The 20,010-nt window shown below is 45.6% G+C and overlaps 1 protein-coding gene across 2 annotated transcripts in view; it reads left to right on the plus strand.

Moving 5' to 3' along the window:
- Positions 1–19,324, plus strand: part of PDCD11 (programmed cell death 11) — a 34,611-nt gene extending 15,287 nt beyond the window's left edge. Inside the window, exons 15-36 of one of the 2 annotated variants that reach the window (XM_074295486.1) lie at positions 165–359; positions 939–1,109; positions 2,106–2,325; positions 2,716–2,865; positions 3,464–3,579; positions 5,254–5,783; positions 7,284–7,346; positions 9,535–9,643; positions 10,323–10,412; positions 11,914–12,016; positions 12,316–12,493; positions 13,399–13,455; positions 14,165–14,287; positions 14,553–14,675; positions 15,070–15,355; positions 15,545–15,646; positions 16,195–16,341; positions 16,514–16,764; positions 17,179–17,347; positions 17,723–17,876; positions 18,327–18,492; positions 18,865–19,324. In XM_074295486.1, coding sequence (XP_074151587.1) covers positions 165–359; positions 939–1,109; positions 2,106–2,325; positions 2,716–2,865; positions 3,464–3,579; positions 5,254–5,783; positions 7,284–7,346; positions 9,535–9,643; positions 10,323–10,412; positions 11,914–12,016; positions 12,316–12,493; positions 13,399–13,455; positions 14,165–14,287; positions 14,553–14,675; positions 15,070–15,355; positions 15,545–15,646; positions 16,195–16,341; positions 16,514–16,764; positions 17,179–17,347; positions 17,723–17,876; positions 18,327–18,492; positions 18,865–19,036 — 3,675 coding nt within the window. In that variant the 3' untranslated portion in view covers positions 19,037–19,324. The remainder of the gene's footprint in view (positions 1–164; positions 360–938; positions 1,110–2,105; positions 2,326–2,715; positions 2,866–3,463; positions 3,580–5,253; positions 5,784–7,283; positions 7,347–9,534; positions 9,644–10,322; positions 10,413–11,913; positions 12,017–12,315; positions 12,494–13,398; positions 13,456–14,164; positions 14,288–14,552; positions 14,676–15,069; positions 15,356–15,544; positions 15,647–16,194; positions 16,342–16,513; positions 16,765–17,178; positions 17,348–17,722; positions 17,877–18,326; positions 18,493–18,864) is intronic. The other variant, XM_074295487.1, reaches the window with a different exon arrangement.
- The last annotated feature ends 686 nt before the right edge of the window (positions 19,325–20,010 follow it).

Here is a 20,010-nt window from a genome sequence, read left to right on the forward strand (position 1 = left end):
GTGATTATTGGGTCAAAAGTTATGCACAGCATTATAATTGTTTAGGTCCAGTTTCATACTCCTAAGTGGTAGTTTTAAATTTTCTCAATTGACTCAACTTGGAACCACGGAAAGTCTTTGCTCAAGAAAAGTGATAATTTTTTTTCCCTCTCTTTTACTCTTAGTTAGTAGATGTGAAGGTGAAGAAGAAGGTTGAGAAGGGATTGGAGGTGTCCATCCTACCCAACAACATCCGTGCCTTGCTTCCCACAACACACCTATCAGACAGTGTCACCAACAGTCATCTACTCTACTCCTGGCTCCGGGCAGGTGACGTCCTCCACAGGGTCTTGTGTTTGAGCCATAGTGATGGTCACATTGTATCCTTTACTATCCTCCATGGAGGGATGAGGGCCCTGAGTCTCAGAGGGAATTGTTGATCAGATACAATTTCTGGTTTTATTTGGGTCAGCCATGAGTATGATCTCTGGATTCATATACATAGTAACTAAAGAAAGTCAGGCTTAAAAAAAAATCTGTAGTTTTATATCCTCCTTTCAATCTGAGAGACTTTGAATCTGATGGGAAAAACTAAGGGAGTATTTTAGCCAGAGAGTGGGCCCAATCTTCTAATGTCCTCTGCCTTCCCTTCTATCGCCTCCCCATCAGAACTCAAATCCAGAGAGCCAAACACCTCTGCAAAATGGCTGCTGGAGTACCCACAAGAAGCTCCCCTACTGAACTCAGCCTAATCTACTCCATCCTACTATTGCTTCAAATTCTTCCCGGTCCTAAACCATTCAATCATTGTCCTATTCCTCATTTTGTTTTACTCTGAAAATAAGGTTTCATATTCTTAAGATGAGGCAGATCTCCCAATGACCTGAATGGGGACCAAATTTCCTGGAACCTTTGGCTTTCTGCCCTTGCTGGTATACTCCTTGATGTGGTGGCTCCAGGTCTTGTGCAGGAAACCAGCCCTGATCTCTGCTGTGGAGAGTGGCCAGGATCCCAAGGTCTTTTCTGAATTCCAGCCTGGGATGCTGCTGACTGGTTTTGTGAAAAGTATCAAGGCCTACGGCGTCTTCGTCCAGTTTCCATCAGGCCTTAGTGGACTGGCTCCCAAGTCTGTGAGTCTGCTTCCCCTGGATTCTCTCTATCTGAGAATTTTTTGGAAAAATGATGTACTGGGTCAGGCAGGAAGGAAGAGGAGGGATGGCCCCTTGGGGGACAGACACTGACTTTGAGTTGTGAAGGGCCAGCGGGTTGTGTCACAGGTTGTGTAGTGTGGGCTGCTGCCTACCTAGCGGGTTGTCATAGGGAAACCATGGGCAGAGTGAGGGTAGCTCCATGTGAGCTGTGCCGGAAGAGTCCAAAGGGACCTACATCACTGGATATGGAATCACAAAGACCCACCTTCCAATTTCGCCCCGACACTACTGGACCCATTGCTTCAGCATGCCGGCTCTAAGAGCACCGCACAGGTGTTTCTAGCCTAGCAGGAGGCCCTCTTATGGCAGGGATGTCGGCCCCTAGCTCGAAGCATGGCTTCCCCTAGGAAGTGTCAGGAAGTGAGTCATGTCTTTGCTGTTTGGGTGCATCTTGTGATGTTCTGGGGGCTCCCCCCAAAGGAGTGCTGCTCTCTCTCTCTGTGTCCCCTGAAGGCCCAGGTGCCCTGCTTGATGGTAGGGGAAATTCCTGTGGCAGATAGCATGCGGGTAATGAAGGTAGACTTGGCTTTGTCCCGACTACCAGCACCCTGATAGGAGTGTGATAGCATTAATCCCACGCTGCTGAGAAAAGGATGTTAAACATCGTCACATTTCATCAATGGGCTTTAAAAAATTTTTACTGACACTTCTCACTTCCTCCTTCCTCATGAAGCTTCCCTTTCCCCCCTCTTCCCCTTTCTCCTCTTAACAAATACCAGGTCAGTAAGCTGAGTCAAGTACAAAACAATAGTTGATTGGCCATAGTTGAGTACAGGTGCCATCTTCTGAACCTCTGATCTGTCAGGCCAGACTTCTGAACTCATGGTGATTCCCTACAGCGGTCAGACTTGGTGAGGGAAGAGGGTGGCCTGGCCTCCACTGGTGCTGACAGACCTCAATGCTCCCTCTCTCCAGGCCCTGAGCGACAAGTTTGTGACCACAGTCAGCGACCACTTTGTGGAGGGGCAAACGGTGGTTGCAAAGGTGACCAATGTGTATGAGGAGAAAGAGCGGATGCTGCTTTCCCTGCGCCTGTCTGATGTTTGCCAGGAGGACGCGGCCATCAGCTCTCTGGCCCTCCTGAGCCAGTGGTTGGAGGAGCTGCAGGGAGTCCGAAGCCTCATGAGCAGCCGAGGTGTGTGGGTGTCTGTGAGGGGCCTCTGTCCATGTGGATTCTCTAATGCGACTTGGGCCCCCCAGTTCCACAGAGGCCTGGAGGGAGCTGGGATGGGGGAGATAGTGAGAAGGAAGAGGGGTGTCTGTGCCCCCTGGGATTTTTGAGGGCTTGTTCAATTAGGATGAGGGCCTGTCTAACTCCAGCAAGGATTTTCACCTCTTAGAGTTTGTGATGCTCCAGTACTGCAGCATTCCTCACTCGACAGTAAGCCAAAAGGGAATGTGGTTCCCCCACTCAAGAGGTTTTCCTTGTCCTCGCTCTGTTTAATGCTGCTTGAGGTGGAGAAACAGGCTGCATGGTGCCATCAGGCTTCTATAAATCCTGCTGTTGCCTTTTAATCTTGCCCAGATTCTATGCTGACTCAAACGCTGGCTGAAATTACCCCGGGGCTGCTTATGGATCTGGTGGTGCAAGACATGTCAAGTGATGGCTCTCTGATGTTCAGCAGTGGCTCAGTGCCTGGCCTAGTATTGAAGGCCAGCAGATATCACCAGGGAGGTGAGTACAAAAAGCCTCTTCCATCCAGTGTGATTTTTCTTGCCCTCTTGGTCTCCGTTTAAAATGATCCACTTCTCTTTATACTTCCTTCATTATCATGACTAACTTGACCTTGAACACCTAGTTTGAATGTACTTCATTATATCCAATTATTGCATAATGTAATTATTCAGTAGGAACCTCTTGCGTGCATAGCCTATGCTCAAAAGTCATTGCATCCAAATCACATTCTTTAAAAGAGAATAAGAAAATAGCAGCATGCTATTTATTTAAAAAATAATCCTTTGATGAACCCATTTGCAAGATGAAATCATTTCTTGATTTTTAATAGTTGGGAAAGTGTGGGATTTACATGTTTGATTTGCATAAATAGGGGCTTGCCACCAAGGCAGTCTTGGTCTTTGCCTGTACAAATTAGAGATTGGCCTCTAGTCCTATAGTATCAAGTTCCTGGGCACCAGTCCCCTCTTGGAACATTTGCCTTTCCCTGGCCTAGAAGGTTTGCCAGTTTTGGTGGATTGAGTATCAGGAAGATGAGGGAAATTGCTCCTTTGACCTAGGAAAGGAATGAATTCTCTGCTTCTCCTGAATTCTACAGGGAAAGTGATGAATCCTGGGCAAAGAACAAAAGCTGTTGTCCTTCATGTTGATACACTGAAGTCTGAGGTTCATGTTTCCCTTCGCCAGGAACTGGTGAACAGAAAATCCAAGCAGGTAGGCTGGCTCATGGTTTCTATTCTCAGGGATTGCTTCCTCTGGGTTTAGGAGATCATCTTGTGTCTTGTGGAATTCTGAATAGCCAGCAGTATGATCATAAAATGTTAATGGCATTTTCCTTGTGATAAGTAGATCATCCTCCCCTCCAACCCAATTTTTTAAAAAAGTCATTGTTGCTTCTTGTCTTTATACCAGTCATTTCTGAATGCAATTACCCTGATGTTGGACTCCCAAAACACATGCATTTTGAGCTCTCCTTTATAAGGAAGCCAACTGAAGCAGTGATTGCATTCCACAGCGTATGCACCCTTTTTCACCTGCAGTCTCATGTTTGACAAGAAAGGTGCATTTCATCATCTTTCCTGGGCTTGAGATTAGTTGCTACTCAGAGTTCAGCTTCCTTTTTAATGATGTGTTCATACATAAGTCCATATAAGTCTACACTTATGTTGTGGTATTGTCACCCAACATTTACCAAATGCGTAACACTGAGCCAGGTGTTTTACAGAGAATTCACCTACACCCAGTGGAGCTCTAAAACAGGCACTGGCTCAGATCTGGACACACACATACACACACGCACAGTAGTCACCCACATCAGAGCACAACAGTGAACAATGTAGTGTTCAGTAAGCATTTATTAAGCGCCTATTCTTACCTGCCTGGCAGGGAGTTTGCAGCAGTGCCTTGCACATAGGATGTGTTTGGTAAATATTGAATGATGGGGGGAAGCAAGCTCAAAATTAGAGACTCATCAAATAAGAAAAAGAAGAGAGAGAGATCAGATCCCTCATTTTGAGGAGGAAATTTGAGTTCAGAAAAGGAAGGGCCCCATCCCAGATTATGAAGCATGAGGTCAGAACTTAGGCTTTCTCATTCCTGCTCCAGGACTCTGAGCACTATAAACTGTGCTGCCTTCTATTGTCATTTATGGAAAGAATGGTTATAAAATAGGGACATTTTCAAGGGACCAGGACAAACAGCTCATTTCACTTTCAGGCACCTCTCATTGTTAGAAACCTTACTGATTTAAAATCTGCCTTTGTAACATCTGTCTACTAGCCTCATCCTGTCACCTGAAGCCTTAAGACATACATCTTAGCCCTGTGGATAATGGAATATAGAGTATATATGTGTTGTATGGTATGTAATATTGTATAATAAAGTACATATTTTTAAAGTACCTGCTGTGGGCAGAGCATTGTGCTAAACTGAAGGGGAGATGTAAAGTTAAGTTTCATACAGTTCCTTTCTCGTTGGAAGTGGGGATTATGATGCCTTCTCAGATAGCTATAATGCACAAAAATACACAATAAATATTAAGTAGTTGCAAAAATAAAGGGGATATGGCACCTACTCAGATAGCTATAATGTACATGATAAATATTAAATAGTTAGAAAAGTAAGGTCCAGTTGTGGAAGGAAAAAGCATCTCTGATCAGAGGAGTTTGGAAAGGCTTCCTGGAAAAGGTGACATTTAAGTGGGACTTTAAAGGTGGAAATTCAGTAGGCAAAGGAATGCAGGGTAGGACATTTCAAGCATAGGGAGCAAGCAGGTGAGAAAAGGCACAGAAACATGAATAAATAATTCATGTTTACTATGGGGCAAAAATGAATGTTCAGTGAGAAAAATTGGGACAATTTTCTTTTTTGTTTTTTTGTTTTTCCCAGCTGAAGAAAAACACTGAGCACCGAGCAGTTATAGAGCACTTGGAAAAGACATTTGCCATAGGCTCCTTGGTGGAGACTGGACAGCTTGTAGCTTTCCCAGTGACCTCTCACCTAAACGACACCTTCCGTTTTGACTCGGAGAAGCTGCAGGTTGGTCAGAGGGTCTCCTTGATCATCAAGAGCGCAAAACCCAGTGACATCGGCCTCTTCTTAGCTGTGGAGAGTTCAGTCAAAAAGAGGACACCAGCTCTGCCCTTGGCAGATCCAGAGCCTGCAGGGGAAGATCCAGGAGTGGTGAGCTCGCTTCTGGAGAAACCCAGCCTGCCCATTGGGGAAATGGTCACCGGAACAGTGAAGTCTGTCAAGGCCACCCATGTGGTGGTGACCCTCGAGAACGGTTTGGTTGGTTGTATCCACGCCTCCCAGATTCTGGATGATGTGCCTCTTGGCACCCAGCCCACTGCCAAGCTGAAAGTTGGGAAGCCAGTCACTGCTCGAGTGATTGGTCAGAGAACTTTGTTAACTCACAAGTAAGCAGGCTATGGTGATGGTGTGGGGCAGGAGGGAAGTCAGACCGAGTTAAGGAGATGTTGACCAAGTTTTGCAGTTAGGAATGGAAAAGCGTGTCCTCCATGGCAAGACACCTTTGTCTCCTAGTTTCATATTTGATTTAGCATTATTTTGAAGAACTAATGAATGACTTGGCATTCTGTGTGATGCTGATAACAGTAGAGGAGACTCATCTGTGAGTTTGTATTTTTCCCATGAATACTCGCCAAATATTTACCCATTTTTACAAAGACATGGTAGAGATGTAGTTAATGGTGTCTTTTGGGTGGCCCCTCTCTGGGTATTAGTACCATCCAAGATATTTTTCATACTTTCCAAATCTTCCTCTGTTTGAGATATTTTGAAAATTAACCTCTGAGTGCCTTTAAAATTGTGTCATCTTTAGCACAGATTTAATCAGCTCTTCCTGATCTCCTAGTCTGTTCCTTGTCTATCATTTCTGCTTCTTTATAGAGCTTACATCTTGGGTAGTGATTTCAGCTAATGTTGAGTCCAAAAGTCACAATTCTTTTTGTCATCAGGGGTGTGACAAGCTCACTGTAGAAATGTGTTACAGTCTATCATTTCCCTTCTAATAATTGTCCAGTTTCATCTGTAAATGCTTATGAAACTAATTTTCCATAGTTTTTTCCCCTCATTTTGTTTTTTTGATATTTTGTGAAAGGGTATTACTATTACTTTCTGTTATTGTCCCAATTAGTTCAAATAACGAATCCCCTACAATAGCTGTATTAATTTCACACTCCATATTTCCACTGGGCTAGAATCAGTTGCCATATTTATGTAATCATAACTTTGCATAATATGAATTCAGATATATGTGACTACTTCAAGGGGATTTATTGTCTCCACTAATTGGGACCTAGTTGTATTATGCAGCGAGAAAGCACTAAAGAACAAACACATTTCTAAATCTCATCCAATGGCCCCCTTCTATCTACCATTCAGAATTCTGGTGGACTCAAGGAGTCTTAAGAATTCATCATGGCTCAGTTTTTTGAGAATGGTAAAGATCAGGCAGGGGAGATTGGAGAAAGAAAGAAGGAACCAACCCAATATCATGGTGAAAGAGGTAGAAATGAAAGAAGAGAGTACTAACTTTAAAGTTGTCATTAGTCACTCAGTAAGCATTTTGTTAAGCATTTATAATATCCCAGGTGCTGTGCTGGGTGCTGATGAGATAGCCCCTGCCTTCAAGAAGCTCTTATGCCTTAGCCAAGAAAAACAACTTTACATGGACAAATTGTATACAAAATAGACAGAGGGTGATTTTTGGGAAGTGGGGTTGGGTACTAGATGTTGGGGAGATCAAGAACAGCTTCACATGTAAGGCGTCTTTCACTGAGAAGCAAACTAAAGGTTCTGATTTAGAAAGGTGAGGAGGGAATATACTTAACTTTGGGGAGAGAAGAGGTGCCTTGGCACAAGGAGAGAAGGGATTTGACTCTTTTCTTTCTCAGGACTCTCCCAATCAGCCATCCAACAAGTGCACAGACTGTCTCTGATCTGAGTATTCGATCAAGGTAAGAAGGGTTGTGCTTATATGTTGAGTGGGACATTAATAAATTATGCTGTTTATGAGTGAATTTTTGAAGATCCATAAACTTATATTTACTTTTGTTTTTTTTTTTTTTCAAACTTAGCACATTCTTGTGTCGCTTTTTTCGCATTCTAGTCCCTACTCCATGAACCACTAACGGTTCTACTGGATATGGTAATCTGCTATAGAGAATTTAGATTTTTTTACCAGTCTTGAGGATAGTTTTAGATGCAACACTGGCCTATTGTACAAGTTAGAAGGAACTTTAGAAACCTTCACCTGAAGCCAGTATTTGTTTTTATTTATTTAAGTTTAATTGGCTTCTTTATAATGCTGTACATGTTATTTTATACATTTAAAGCAATATTAATCCATGGGATTGATTATCTGCCAAAGGGGGATCCATAACACAACAGGCTTAAGTCTTGTAATCCATTTCCTTCTGCTTCTGGATGAACAAAATGAAGTGACTTATCTAAATCTATCCACTGTATCAATGCCTCCTTCCAGATATTTGCTGCATCCCTGTCTTCCAACACAAGACCTTTCTTCATCATTTTAAACATGCTAGTTTTCAACTGTTCCTTTTTTGGAAGGTCCTTCACTCCTCTTATTGCCTGCCTCTGATGGTTTTCATTTTATCATTGTCTTTTCTAAAATGTGACTTGACTAAATATAGTACCTTAAGATATGGTCTGATCAAGTTAGGAAGTTAGGGATGGTAGGACCCATTACCTCCAGAGACATACATAGTACTTCTCTCTTAATGTAATCCACGTTGCATTTGATTTGGGGGGGAGGTTGGGGGGGAATGATGAGGAGAGGCTTTCTGAGATTAAATCTTTTAGCTCCCTAGTTCTCCCATCTTTATCAAGTGGTCAAAGTAAACTTCCTGTTTTGAATGTGAAGGCAATTCAAGTTCAAGTTTGTAGAAGGTAGATAATAAACTGAGAGTAAGAAAACCTCCTAGGAAGGTTGCAGATAAGGACCAAAACTAGATTGGCAGTAGAGGAATGCAGAGAACAGATCTAGACTGTAATGGAGGTGGAATCAATAGGATTGAATGGCATTTGATTAATCCTTATTTAATCTCATTTTATTAGACAAGGTCCAACTTTCTATCTAGCTCAGTAAAATCTTGATTATTATCACCTGATATTAAGTATCCCTCTTAGTTTTTCCCCCACCCCCTAATTTTTTTATTGTGAATTTAGCAGTCATCAGCCATTTTATGTACACACACACACACACACACACACACACACACACATATACATATATACGTATGCACGCTCTCATGCATATGAAAGTAAACTAGCTTAAGCTTTCCTCTTCTCCTGATTATATTGGAAATACCTTTTAGTATTTTTCCATTACAGATAATTCTTAGGAAATGTTAATGTTTTTGAGAAAAGGTCTTTCCTATATTTTCTAGGTATCATTCTTTTCTAAACATAAATGAATATTGTATTTGTAGTTTCCTAATACTGAACATTCTTTGCATACCTGAATTAAATCCAACTTGTTCATAAGGACAGTCTTTTGAATATATATTGCTGTCACCTCTTTGCTAATATTTTATTGGCTATTTTTTGTATAAATATTAGAGATAGTCTATTGTGTTTTTTTTTCTGATTTATCTCTTACCTGTTTAGATATCAAAGCCATATTTTATGAAAAAGATCGTGTAGTCCATTCATGACATTTTATAGATGAGGAAACACTTTTTCTTTTTTCTGTGTCACATTCTTCCACTCTATTCTCTTTACAAAGTTTAGGATTTTTCTCAACTCCAAATATTCTTTAAGTCTTCCTTTCATTTTCAGAATGAATACTTCATTCTCTATGATGTGTAATCATCTAGTCTTAGTGCCATCATAGTACAAATTTAAGACCATATTTTTCCAAGGGGAGAAAAAGAATTTTGTTTTGTTTTCTTAAATGCTTTAAAAGAAAATACAGGCTTTTATTTAGCTTGTGTAGAATTATTGACATGAGCTGGAACAAACCATTCTCATTCTAGCATTATGAAGGGGTTCCTTAGGAGTGAATAGGAGTGGGATGAAGGTACAGTATATGACCTGGTAGTATATTTAAGGGGGCATTCAAACTGGCTTCTCCCATTAATAACTAAGACCATTTTCTTTGCTTCTCTGCCTATGTGTAAACAGTGAGCTGAAGAAAGACATCAGCAGTGACCCCAGCGCTCATTGCTCTAGCCCCACAGAGAAGCTCAAACAATATCTTCCTGGCCAGACAGTGGTCTGTTTTATGAGAAAGGTGAGATGAATATCCCTGTACTAGGATACTCTCTTTGGAGGGAGAGAGGAGGGGAATTGGGAGGTGATTGGGGGGGAAGGGGGGAGAAGACCAAACCAGAAACATAGTCCTAAGACATCTTGGGGGCATCTCGTAAGTGTTGGCATCCAACTTTGCTTAAGAATAAAAAGGGAGGATAATGTGTTCCGTGCACCTTTTGAGTTTAAAGTCTGAGTAGGGGCATAAACTCAGACATGAAGAATTTCAGTGCTCAGCCATGTAGTGTACAGACTATATACCTGCTGGAGAATGTCAGAGGAGGCTATGGAGAGTGGGCAGAAGCACTTGGGGAAAGCTAATAACACTTTTACTGAACTGCTAATGCAGATCCAGGCAGATCCTTGATGTGCTTCTGGAAATAGATACTTCTATACTTTAGGGTATTCCCACACTATGAATTGCAGTCCGTCTGTGCCTGCTTACGTTGTATCACTTGAAGCACAGTATTTAAAATGAAATCCCTAAAGGGAGACAGTAAATGGTAGAGAAGATGAGACTGATAGGTCCATGGTATTCCCATTTGAAGGAATTGGATATAGTTCCAAGAGTTTATGTCATTTACAACACAGCAAAAAGGGAGAAGACTCATGAACTCTTCCTTTTTCTGTTTTTCTCCTCCCTACCCACACTTGTCTTCCAGTTCAACATGATCAAAAAATGGCTTGAAGTGGAGATAACTCCTGATATCCGGGGAAGAATCCCTCAGCTGTTGACTTCTCTCAGTTTCAAGGTCCGTCTGTTACCTGTGGGCTGAAGTCTTGGGGACTCCTAGCCTCCAGGAGCATTTATAATGTATATTATATACAGTACTAGAGAACTCTTATGGTACTTAGAGAACAGGGAATAATAAGGGGTGTCTATCCTTGCTGGTTTTCTGAATTTCCATTTGGGGAAAGAACAAAAAAGTTTTTCTCTCTCCTTTATTAGCTTCCATAATATTGCTTCTCTGCCATCTATCTGACCATCCTTCTTAGTCTGCAAGCATGAATTGCCCCCAAGCCCTCTCTTCTTTCTCCTTTTTCTCCCTTAATGCTTTTAGCCACTCATGGATTCAAGTGACACAAAACTTAACATCTCTCCATTCAGCTTCATTGTCCCCTAAACCCTTTCACCAGTTGGTCATTAGCACTTAGATGTAGGCCAGCACCTCCCATTCACCAGGTCCAGAGTTTGACTCTTACTTTCAGAATGGTCCCTCTTATCACCTGGGGTCCCACACCATTCCTACAACCACATGAATTTGAATACTGAAAAGTTATCTTTGACTTTTTTCTCCTTCAGGCCCACATTCAATCAGCTGCCTGATTCTCCCTCCTCTTTTTGGATCTGTCTCCTCTCCAAACACACTGCCCACCCTGCTTGGTGGGTTGCTGTCCTTTGTTCTAGAAGAGGAGGGAACGGACCTCACTGTGTTAGAGTTGAGTCACAGTGTGTCCGATTGGCTGATCAGACCAGTATGAGCTCTGAATGCTCAGCCACAGGTTGGCCACAAAAAGTCTCTATGAACATTTGGAGTGGATTCTCTAGCTTTGTGCATCTCATATTTCTTCTGAGCAAATTCAGGTTCTCATCACCTCTTACCTAGATATTATAAGAGTGTCTTAACTGGTCTTCTTGCTCCCAAGCCTTTTTCTTTTGCAGTCTATCTGCCCTATCGCTTCCAAAATAATTTTCCTAAGACCAGAGGTCTTACCTTCTCACCAGTCAGAACCTTCTGTGGTTTCCCATTCCTGTGAGAGAAAATGCAGGTCTTTTTTTGGGGAGAGTGAGTCACGTAAGACCCTACACAATTGAACTCAAAATATTTTTCCTGATTTATTTCTCACTACCTGCTTGCCATGGTCATTGCAAAGATTAGATTATGTTCAAGCATATAGGGCTAGCTACTATTGTCTGAACGTGACATTGTGTCCCAACATTTAGAGTGTATTCCTCCCCCTCTTTATCATTCAATGTCCTTTTCTTCTTTAGCTTGGTTCTTTCTTTTTCTCTTCCTACCTTCTCACTCCCCTTCCCTCCTTCATCTCCTCCCATTGCTCCCTGTCTTGTCTCTTCTGTCATTTGTCTCTTATATGTGTCTTCCTTTTCTCTGGTAAGCTTCACAAATGTAGGGATTATATTTCAAATTAAAAAAAAAAAAAAAAAAAAGCACAACAACTTTTAGCACCAAGCATACTGCTTTGCCCAAAGCAAAGCTTTGTTGAATTAAATCAGGGTTCTCTTTCATCTAGGTTCTGAAGCATCCAGAGAAGAAATTCAAAATTGGCCAAGCCCTAAGTGCTACAGTAGTTGGCCCAGAATCCTCGAAGGGATTCCTTACTTTGTCTCTCATAGGTATGGTGATGAAATGACTCCTGACTGGGTCAGGAAGGTGATCTCCAACCCATTTGGGCAGAATGGGGGATAGGGCTTATAGCCCTCTTTGGGGGAAGAGTTTAATGTGGGCCCCCACTCCTGCTTTTAGCCATTGGTTGCTTTTAATGGTTACTAGACTATGATTCTGGAAACATGAGCCTGGCCTTGAGTTGGAGGAGAAGCCTAATCTTCACCTGCCCCCTCCTGACCTGACCTCACCTGGTCTGCTTTGCAGCCATTGCCCTTTCTCTCGTCTGAGTCCAGTACTCCCCTCCCAGGTCCTCACAGGTTGGAAGAAGGAGAAGTAGCCATGGGCCGCGTGGTGAAAGTGATCCCTAAGGAGGGGCTGCAAGTCCTCTTTCCCTTTGGGACAATTGGGAAAGTTAGCATCTTTCACCTGAGTGACTCTTACCTTGAAGCGCCCCTGGAAGGCTTCCACCCTGAGAAAATCGTCCGGTGAGTCTGATTCGGCTTTGCTCTCTGCCTATCTCCTGTTGTGCTCCCTTCTCCAGTGCTTCTTGTGTCTTAGCCCTGTCTCACCAGTGAGAATGCCCAACCCCAGGGCCATGGCATGCTGAGGATAGGTAGGCCTCAATCGGAGCCCAGAGCAGTGCCTTAGCCTGAGGAATCAGCATGGTCTAGAGCAGAGTTGGGTGTGGAGGCCACTTTTAAGTTCCTTTGTTATGCCATGTAAGCAAAATTCTGCAGTCACAAAGAATAGGAAATGACATAAATAACTAACATTGACTGAGAGCACTTTAATGTTGCACAGTGCTTTAGCCAGAAGGCATTTATTGAGTGCTTATTGTGTGTACAAAGAAAGGCAACATCCCCTTCCTCCCAAAAAACAACCCTCCCCCACTCAAGGTGCTTACTTTCTGATGGGGAAGACTAGGGGCCAAGCACTATGTATGTCCAAGATATGTACAGTGTAACTGGGAGGTAATCTGGGACGGTCCCCACAGGGAAGGATGGGAAAGTCCCTTTGTAAAAGGTGGGGTTTGAGCTGTCTTGGTGAAAGCCATCAGGAGAGGGCTCTTTAGGCTTGAGGGGCCCAGGTGGCAGATGCTCCTCTGGGTTCAAGGTGCAGTGGGAAGGCTGGCATGGCCAGGTTAGGAGGAGAAAGGAGCAGCTTGTCAGGGGCTGTCAAGCCGAACACAGGACTTTAGATCTGATTCTGGGGGTCACAGGGAGCCCCTGGGGGAGGAGGAGGGGTCTAGACCAGGGCAACCCAGACTCTACATGCAAGGCCGTGTTGTGGTTGCCAGCCTTGTCTAGTGTTTGAGTCCTTCAGAGAAGCATAGGCCTAACTGGGCACCCACCAAACTGTGGGTCTCATTGTTTCCCCCCCTCTCTCGCAGGTGTTGTGTGCTCTCCACCAAAGACCCCGTGCTGACTCTGTCACTGAGACAGTCCAGGTAGACTCTTTGATGGGGGCAGGGATGGGGGGACAGGATCAGGGGATCACTCTCTTCTCTTGATCAGTTTTCCAAGTTGGAGAAATCTGATTTCAGCTCCTTGGCTCCTTGTACTTCTTTTTTGGTCCTTCTACTTTTCAAGGCTTTTTTTCCTCAAAGACAGGGGTAGTCTGAGCTGCTTGGATTCAGGGGGTCAGAAAAACAGGAGAGTACAAGATGAAGATAAAATTAGTCTGCAGTCTGTGGGCAGTTTTCTTAGTGATTAGAATGTGATGCTGATAACACCAGGGTTAGGGTTCAAGTTTTTTCTGTTCAGTTAATATTAAGTGCCAGGCACTTAGGGATACAGTGACAAAAACCAAAATCATCTCTGCCTTCAAGGACATTGTCTGGAGGGATAGGTAAAATAAAGTAAATATAAATGACAAACTGCTCACAGAAGAAGATTCTAGCAGGGACTGAGCCTTGAAAAAGAGCTGGAAATCAGAGACAGATATGTGTCAGGGGTATGACAGAGGATAGGGATGGAAGGTGGGATGTTCAGTACCAGGGACTCTTAAAAGTGGGCCACAGAATGCTGACCTAGAGGAGTAATGGGGATCGGGGTGGGGTGTCAAATAGAGCAGCCTGGGAAGATGGACACAAAGATTGGGTGGAGTAGTTAAGCCCTCTTCCCTTTCTTCTCTCTGTTCCTCACCCATTTTTTTAGGACAAACCCCAGGATGAAAAACAAAATAGAAGATCCTGAAGTGAATTCAATCAAGAACATTAAAGTAGGGCAGTGTTTACGGGGCTACGTGGAGGCCGTCAAGAAGCTGGGGGTGCACTTCCGGTGAGAAGTACAGTGTCTTCTTGTCTGCCTTTTCTAGGACTATTATCTTTGGTCTCCAGACCTCTTTTTAGGAGTTCCTCATTCATGACAGTTGCTGTATGGCCCTAGTTGGGAGGAAGACTGTGTCCTCCCTATAGCTGCCTTTGGCTGTAAAATGAGTCCTTCCTATTTTGAAGGCACTGAAGGGGTCTTTGCCCCATCTTAGGCTTTGCCTGAGTTGTCCCATTGCTCCAACATGTCCCCCTTGTCTTTGCTTTTTTTATAGCATTGGTCCCACACTTGTGGGTCGGGTCAAGTACCGGCATGTTACCAAGTACTTTTTGTCTGACAAAACTTTGTACCAAACTTACCTCCCAGAAGGAAAGCTGCTTTCTGCCAAGGTCTTGAGGTAGGTATGGAAACAGAGGTCCAGGCTGTGCTGTGCCACAGCCCCAAGGCTGTACACCTTGGTACACACAGCCCTCTTAAAGGCAGGCCCCCTTTCTGGTAAATACCTGAAGAGATGCAGCCCTGGGTGGGGGGGGTGAGAACAAGGTCTTCCCTCTGCCCAGCGGCCTCTGGCTGGTCTGGACACTTGGCCCCGCTGTCTGCCACAGCCTTCGGGCTCCATGCCAGCCTTGCTCCCTCCAACAGGAGAAGGCCCACGGGCCATGAACATGAAGGTTCTCAGTCAGGTCTGCTCGAGCTCAGGCCCATGAAAGGTGGTTTTGGTCTTGGTTCCTGGTCATTCTTCCTCTTTCCTCTCTCATTGGCCTTGTTGTGGTCCCTCTCTGCCCCTCCAGGGTGAAACGGAAGCAGAATCTGGTGTATCTGTCCTTCCTCCCCAAAGACACGGGCAAGCCCGATGTATTTCCCGACTCTTTGGGCCTGCCACTGCGGGACCAGGGCAAGGACTGGGTCAAGGAGGTGCCCAGCCCCCAGCCCAAGAAGAAGCAGAGACTGGAGGACAAGGAGGAGGAAGATGAGGGAGACTCCAGCACAAAACAGGAGGAGGAGAAGCAGCAGGAGTCAATGGCAAAGGCAGCAAACACAAGGAAGCGGAAGATGCCGGAGGTGGAACGAGAACAGGTACTTCCTTGTGTGGAGGAGATCCCTTTAAAAAGGAAACATGGAGAGCAAGAAGCTCGTGCTGGCCAAGGTGAAGACAAGCCCGGCCCTAGCCCCCGATGCCACGGAGTCTGCCCTGACAGGGCTTGGGGGACTGCCTGACGGCAAACACCACGGTTCCTTCCACTCCCCTTCTTTGTGTTTTCCCAGGAGAGAGTGACCAAAAAGAAAAGGCCAAACCTCCCGCCTGAAGAAGATGATAGTGGAGTGGAAGTTAACTATAAGGAGGAGAAGAGGCTGAAACAGCCCAAGGTGAGAAAGGCTGGCCTCTGATTGGGGGGTGGTTCAGAGACCTGGGCCTTCTCCCAGCCAGGGCCTCTCAAACTGCCCCCTTCATCTCCTCATCTGTAAAAGGGTGGTAAAATTAGGGCGGCACACAGTTTCTCTGGGGTCTTGGCGTTTAACTAAACCTCTCAGACCAGAGGGTACAGTAGGAAGAATTCTGTAAATTAGTGAGAGCATCTGGGCATCCCTTGCTTCCCACACAATATTGGGCTCTGAGTCTGCCAGGACCTGGGCTCTGATCTCACCCCCTCCTTGCTGGGCCTAGTATCCTCACCAGTGTTGTGCCAGCTTAAAGCTCCATTTGTGCGGATTCCAGAGATGAAGCTGAAGTAGCCTCTATCACCAGTGGGGCCGGCGGGCTCTCTGCACATTGCCACATGCACACCAGGGCTCTGGGAGAGCCGCCATCTTATCTGGGCCTCTGCTCCGGTAGTCAGCAGACGGAGGGGCTGGGGTGGCCCAGAAGATTGGGGCGGCCTTGGGGCTCGGCCTCACATGCTCTCTGGTTCTCACAGCAGAAGCAGACCAAGCCCACAGAAATTCCCAGGCTGCAGCTGTCTTCGGGCTTTGTGTGGGATGTGAGTCTGGACATGCTTGCCCCGGCCGCACCGCCCCGAGAGGAGAGTTCGGACAGTGAAGAGGAGTCGTCGAACCAAGCCACGGTTTGGTCTTTCCCCGGGGCTTTTTTTAGAGGGTCTCTCCAAGGAATGCTTCCTGAAGCCAAGCCTTGTGGTGGGAGGGCCAGGCCAGTGTCGAGAGGCCTTGTGGCCTCCCCAGGGTGGATGGGAGCCGAGCCTCAGATGCCACTACTTACCCTCACCTGCTTCTCTGTAGCTGAAGAAGAAAAGCAAGAAGGACAAGGAGCTGGAGAAGCAGCAGGCAGAGAAGGAGCTGGCACGCATCGAAACAGCCTTGATGGACCCCAATTGGCAGCCCGAGACCGCCGATGACTTTGACCGCCTGGTCCTGAGCTCCCCCAACAGCTCCATCCTGTGGCTGCGGTACATGGCCTTCCACCTGCACGCCACAGAGATTGAGAAAGCCCGGGCGGTGGCCGAGAGGGCCCTTAAGTCCATCTCTTTCAGGTAAAGTGGCTCCCCGGGGAGAGTTGTAGATAATTCCAATACATAGTAGGTTGTGATCAATTGGTAAGAGATTCAGGCTCTGCTGGTTTGGAGGAAGAAGGAGAGTTAGGGTTTATGTTCAAGAGTTGACATCCTGCTTGACTCTAACTGAATCTCTCTCAATGCCTTCAGGGAAGTCTGTTTTGGGATCCACCAGGGCATAACAGAGCCCCGCCCACAGCCAGGGAATCTAGGAGCTAGGCTTTTTTGCAGACTTTTGGGGGGGGCAGTGATTACTCAAGCTCGATTCCCTGACATTGAGAAGGCCTGAGGGCCTTAGGAGGGATGGTTGTGATCTGTATTTCAGCCGTTGAGGTGAAAGAGGCCCTCTGGAACAAAGAGTTTTGATCCTTTTGTTTTCTCCTTCCCCCCCAGAGAAGAGCAGGAGAAGCTAAATGTGTGGGTGGCCCTGATGAACCTAGAGAATATGTATGGCTCCAAAGAGACGCTGAGCAAGGTCTTTGAGCGGGCTGTGCAGTATTGTGAGCCCCTGAAGGTCTTCTTCCAGCTGGCTGACATCTACAGCAAGTCAGAGAAGTACCAAGTGTGTTCCCCTTTAAGCCCCAGAAGAGTATCTGCCCCATCCCTGCTCCAGACAGCATCTGCCCAGAATCTGCAGGCCTTCCCTTCTCACTGTAACAGTTCTGGGTCCCAGCACGCCTGTCTACAGCATGGCAAGAATAGGTCCTTCCTTTTAGAGGTTAAGTATATTGCTGGATGGGGAAATTATTTGGAGACAAGATTCCAGGCGTCCCTAGTGTACCCCAGATGTCCCTGAGCTTGCGCATTGCAAACTGGTGGTGGTACTGTAGTAGTTGAGAAACACCTCTCAAAAAGTGAGCACTCTCCTGCCCCTTCCCAGCCCCCAACCGTGGGGTAGGCCCCCCTGGTCCTCTGTTCACCTTCTCGGTTTCCCCAGGCTGCCGAAGAGGTCTACAATCAGATGCTGAAACGTTTCCGACAAGAGAAGGCCGTCTGGGTCAAGTACGGCTCCTTCCTCCTTCAGAGGGGAAAAGCTGAGGCCTGCCACGACCTGCTGCCGCGGGCCTTCAGTTGTCTGCCACAAAAAGAACGTAAGGCCTCTTGGTCCCTCTTATCCCTCTTTCCCTTCCCCATGTAACTTCTGGAGGACCTCCCTCCTGCTTGGCATGGGGCAGCCCTTGTCAGGATAATTCTCATGTAGTTCTTGGTTTTACATAGAAGGACAGAATGGCAGTGGGCGTTCCCAGACTTCCCATTCCCAGATGAGGATAACAGAATTAAATCTGATTCTGAGCTTCTTTGTTGAGATGGGTTTAGATAAAGGGGCCCAGTGTTCAATGATGTTGGGACCCTTCCCTGATGCTGCCTTCCCCACCCTTCACACCTTGTAATCCCAAATTGTGCTTGTCCTTCTAGAAAGGACTGGGATCTTGGGACCAGAGATGAGGTGTGGACACCCTCCCCATCATCTTGGACTCAGTCTCATAAAGAAAGGGTTCTGGCCAGCAGGATATGTGTCTGAGCTCCCCTTGCCGTTGCAGATGTGGACGTCATCTCCAAATTTGCCCAGCTTGAGTTTTACCTGGGGGATGCTGAACGAGGCAAGGCCATGTTTGAGAGCACTCTGAATAGCTACCCCAAGCGCACAGACGTCTGGTCCATCTACATCGATATGCTCATCAAGTTTGGGAACCAGAAGGAAGTGAGGTAAGTAGAGGGCTAAGAGGACTCATTCTTTTCCTCAGAAGGCGATTTTGTCCAACAGGGAGGAGGCCCCCTGATAATTATCTGTGCCTCAGCTTTAATTTCTAGCACCTTCATTTTTCCCTGGCATCCTCCTCATGGATGGGGCATGGTGGGGGCTGCCTTGCATGAAGTCACTTGACTAGTTGGGGCAGAGCTGCGACTGGGATGTAGGGCTGTCTTTGTCCTAGGACTCCATCCCCCAGACCCAGCAGCTCCCCTCTCAGTTTACTTGGGGTAAGGCCAGGTTTTGCCAGAATTCTCCAAATTTTAACAAATCATGGCTGTGGAGGGCCAATCCCCCATTTCCCTGAACTCCCTATTTTTGTGACCCAGGGATGCCTTTGAGCGAGTGGTACACTTGAGTCTGTCCCCCAAGCGGATGAAATTCTTCTTCAAACGGTACCTGGACTATGAGAAGCAGCATGGCACAGCTGAGACGGTGCAGGCTGTCAAGGAGAAGGCCTTGAGCTACGTGGAGGCCAGGAGCACTCTTGCTGACAGCTAGTGACTAGGCTGAGCCATACAAGGCATCTTCCTAGCCATCAGTCCTGGAGAGTGGACACAAGATGTATTTAAAACCCACAGTGGGAGAGAGAGAGTGAGAGGATTTACTTCAGTGTTGTTTGTGTAAAGAACAGGAGTGACCTGCCCTTGTCAGAACTTGTATCTATGTGTGTCTGTGAGTGTATTGTTTCTCTGAACCTTATTTTTTGTTATAAGGCATGGTTGGGGGGAGGGTTGAGATGTTATATACTGTGAAATAAAGACGATATAAAAGCAAGAGATAAAAAAATTTTTTTAAGAGAAATGTTCACTTTATTTAAAAAAATAAACAAAAAATGAACCAGCTTGTTTCCTCTACTTCTCTTCCTGGTAATGCTGGAGGGCAAATTCCTCTGACCACTTATTCCAGAGTCATGTTCTGACCGACAGACCCAAGAACCCTGTCTGGTTTGCAACATACAATTTAGCCACCCCAGTCTCTTTGACCTTTCTTGGAACCATGGTCAAAAGGTCAAGAAGACTTGCTAGATTTAGCCTGAGTTTAAATGAACTTGTTCACCTGTGAGAATGCCTGTGCTATTTCACCAGAGCTTTCTTAAAGTGCTTTGTAAAGTATCATTGTTTCCCTGGGAAGTGCTAATGGTAGGAGGCTGACTTTCTCTCTCATTTAATCATGTGTGATCTCTTCAAAATTAGGAATCGCTAGGCTGTGATGGTATCATGGAGATTCCCACAGACCGTGAGCCATGTGCTCGGTCTTGCCTCCTTGCCCAGAACTTTCCTGGATCCTGCTAGAGGCAGGGGGAGAATTTGTGGAGTCACTGTCTTGAGATCTTCCTCCCTCCCCTGGGGGTTTTGTGAGGACAGAAGCCAATAAAGGGAAGGAAGGACAGAAAAAAAGACACAGGCAACATGATCCTTGTTCCCTTGATGAAGGACTTCATCCACATCCTTGTTGCCTTCCCTACTGAATGA

The sequence above is a fragment of the Sminthopsis crassicaudata genome, chromosome 2, assembly GCF_048593235.1.
Source record: "Sminthopsis crassicaudata isolate SCR6 chromosome 2, ASM4859323v1, whole genome shotgun sequence".
In the NCBI taxonomy this organism is placed as follows: Eukaryota; Metazoa; Chordata; class Mammalia; order Dasyuromorphia; family Dasyuridae; genus Sminthopsis; species Sminthopsis crassicaudata.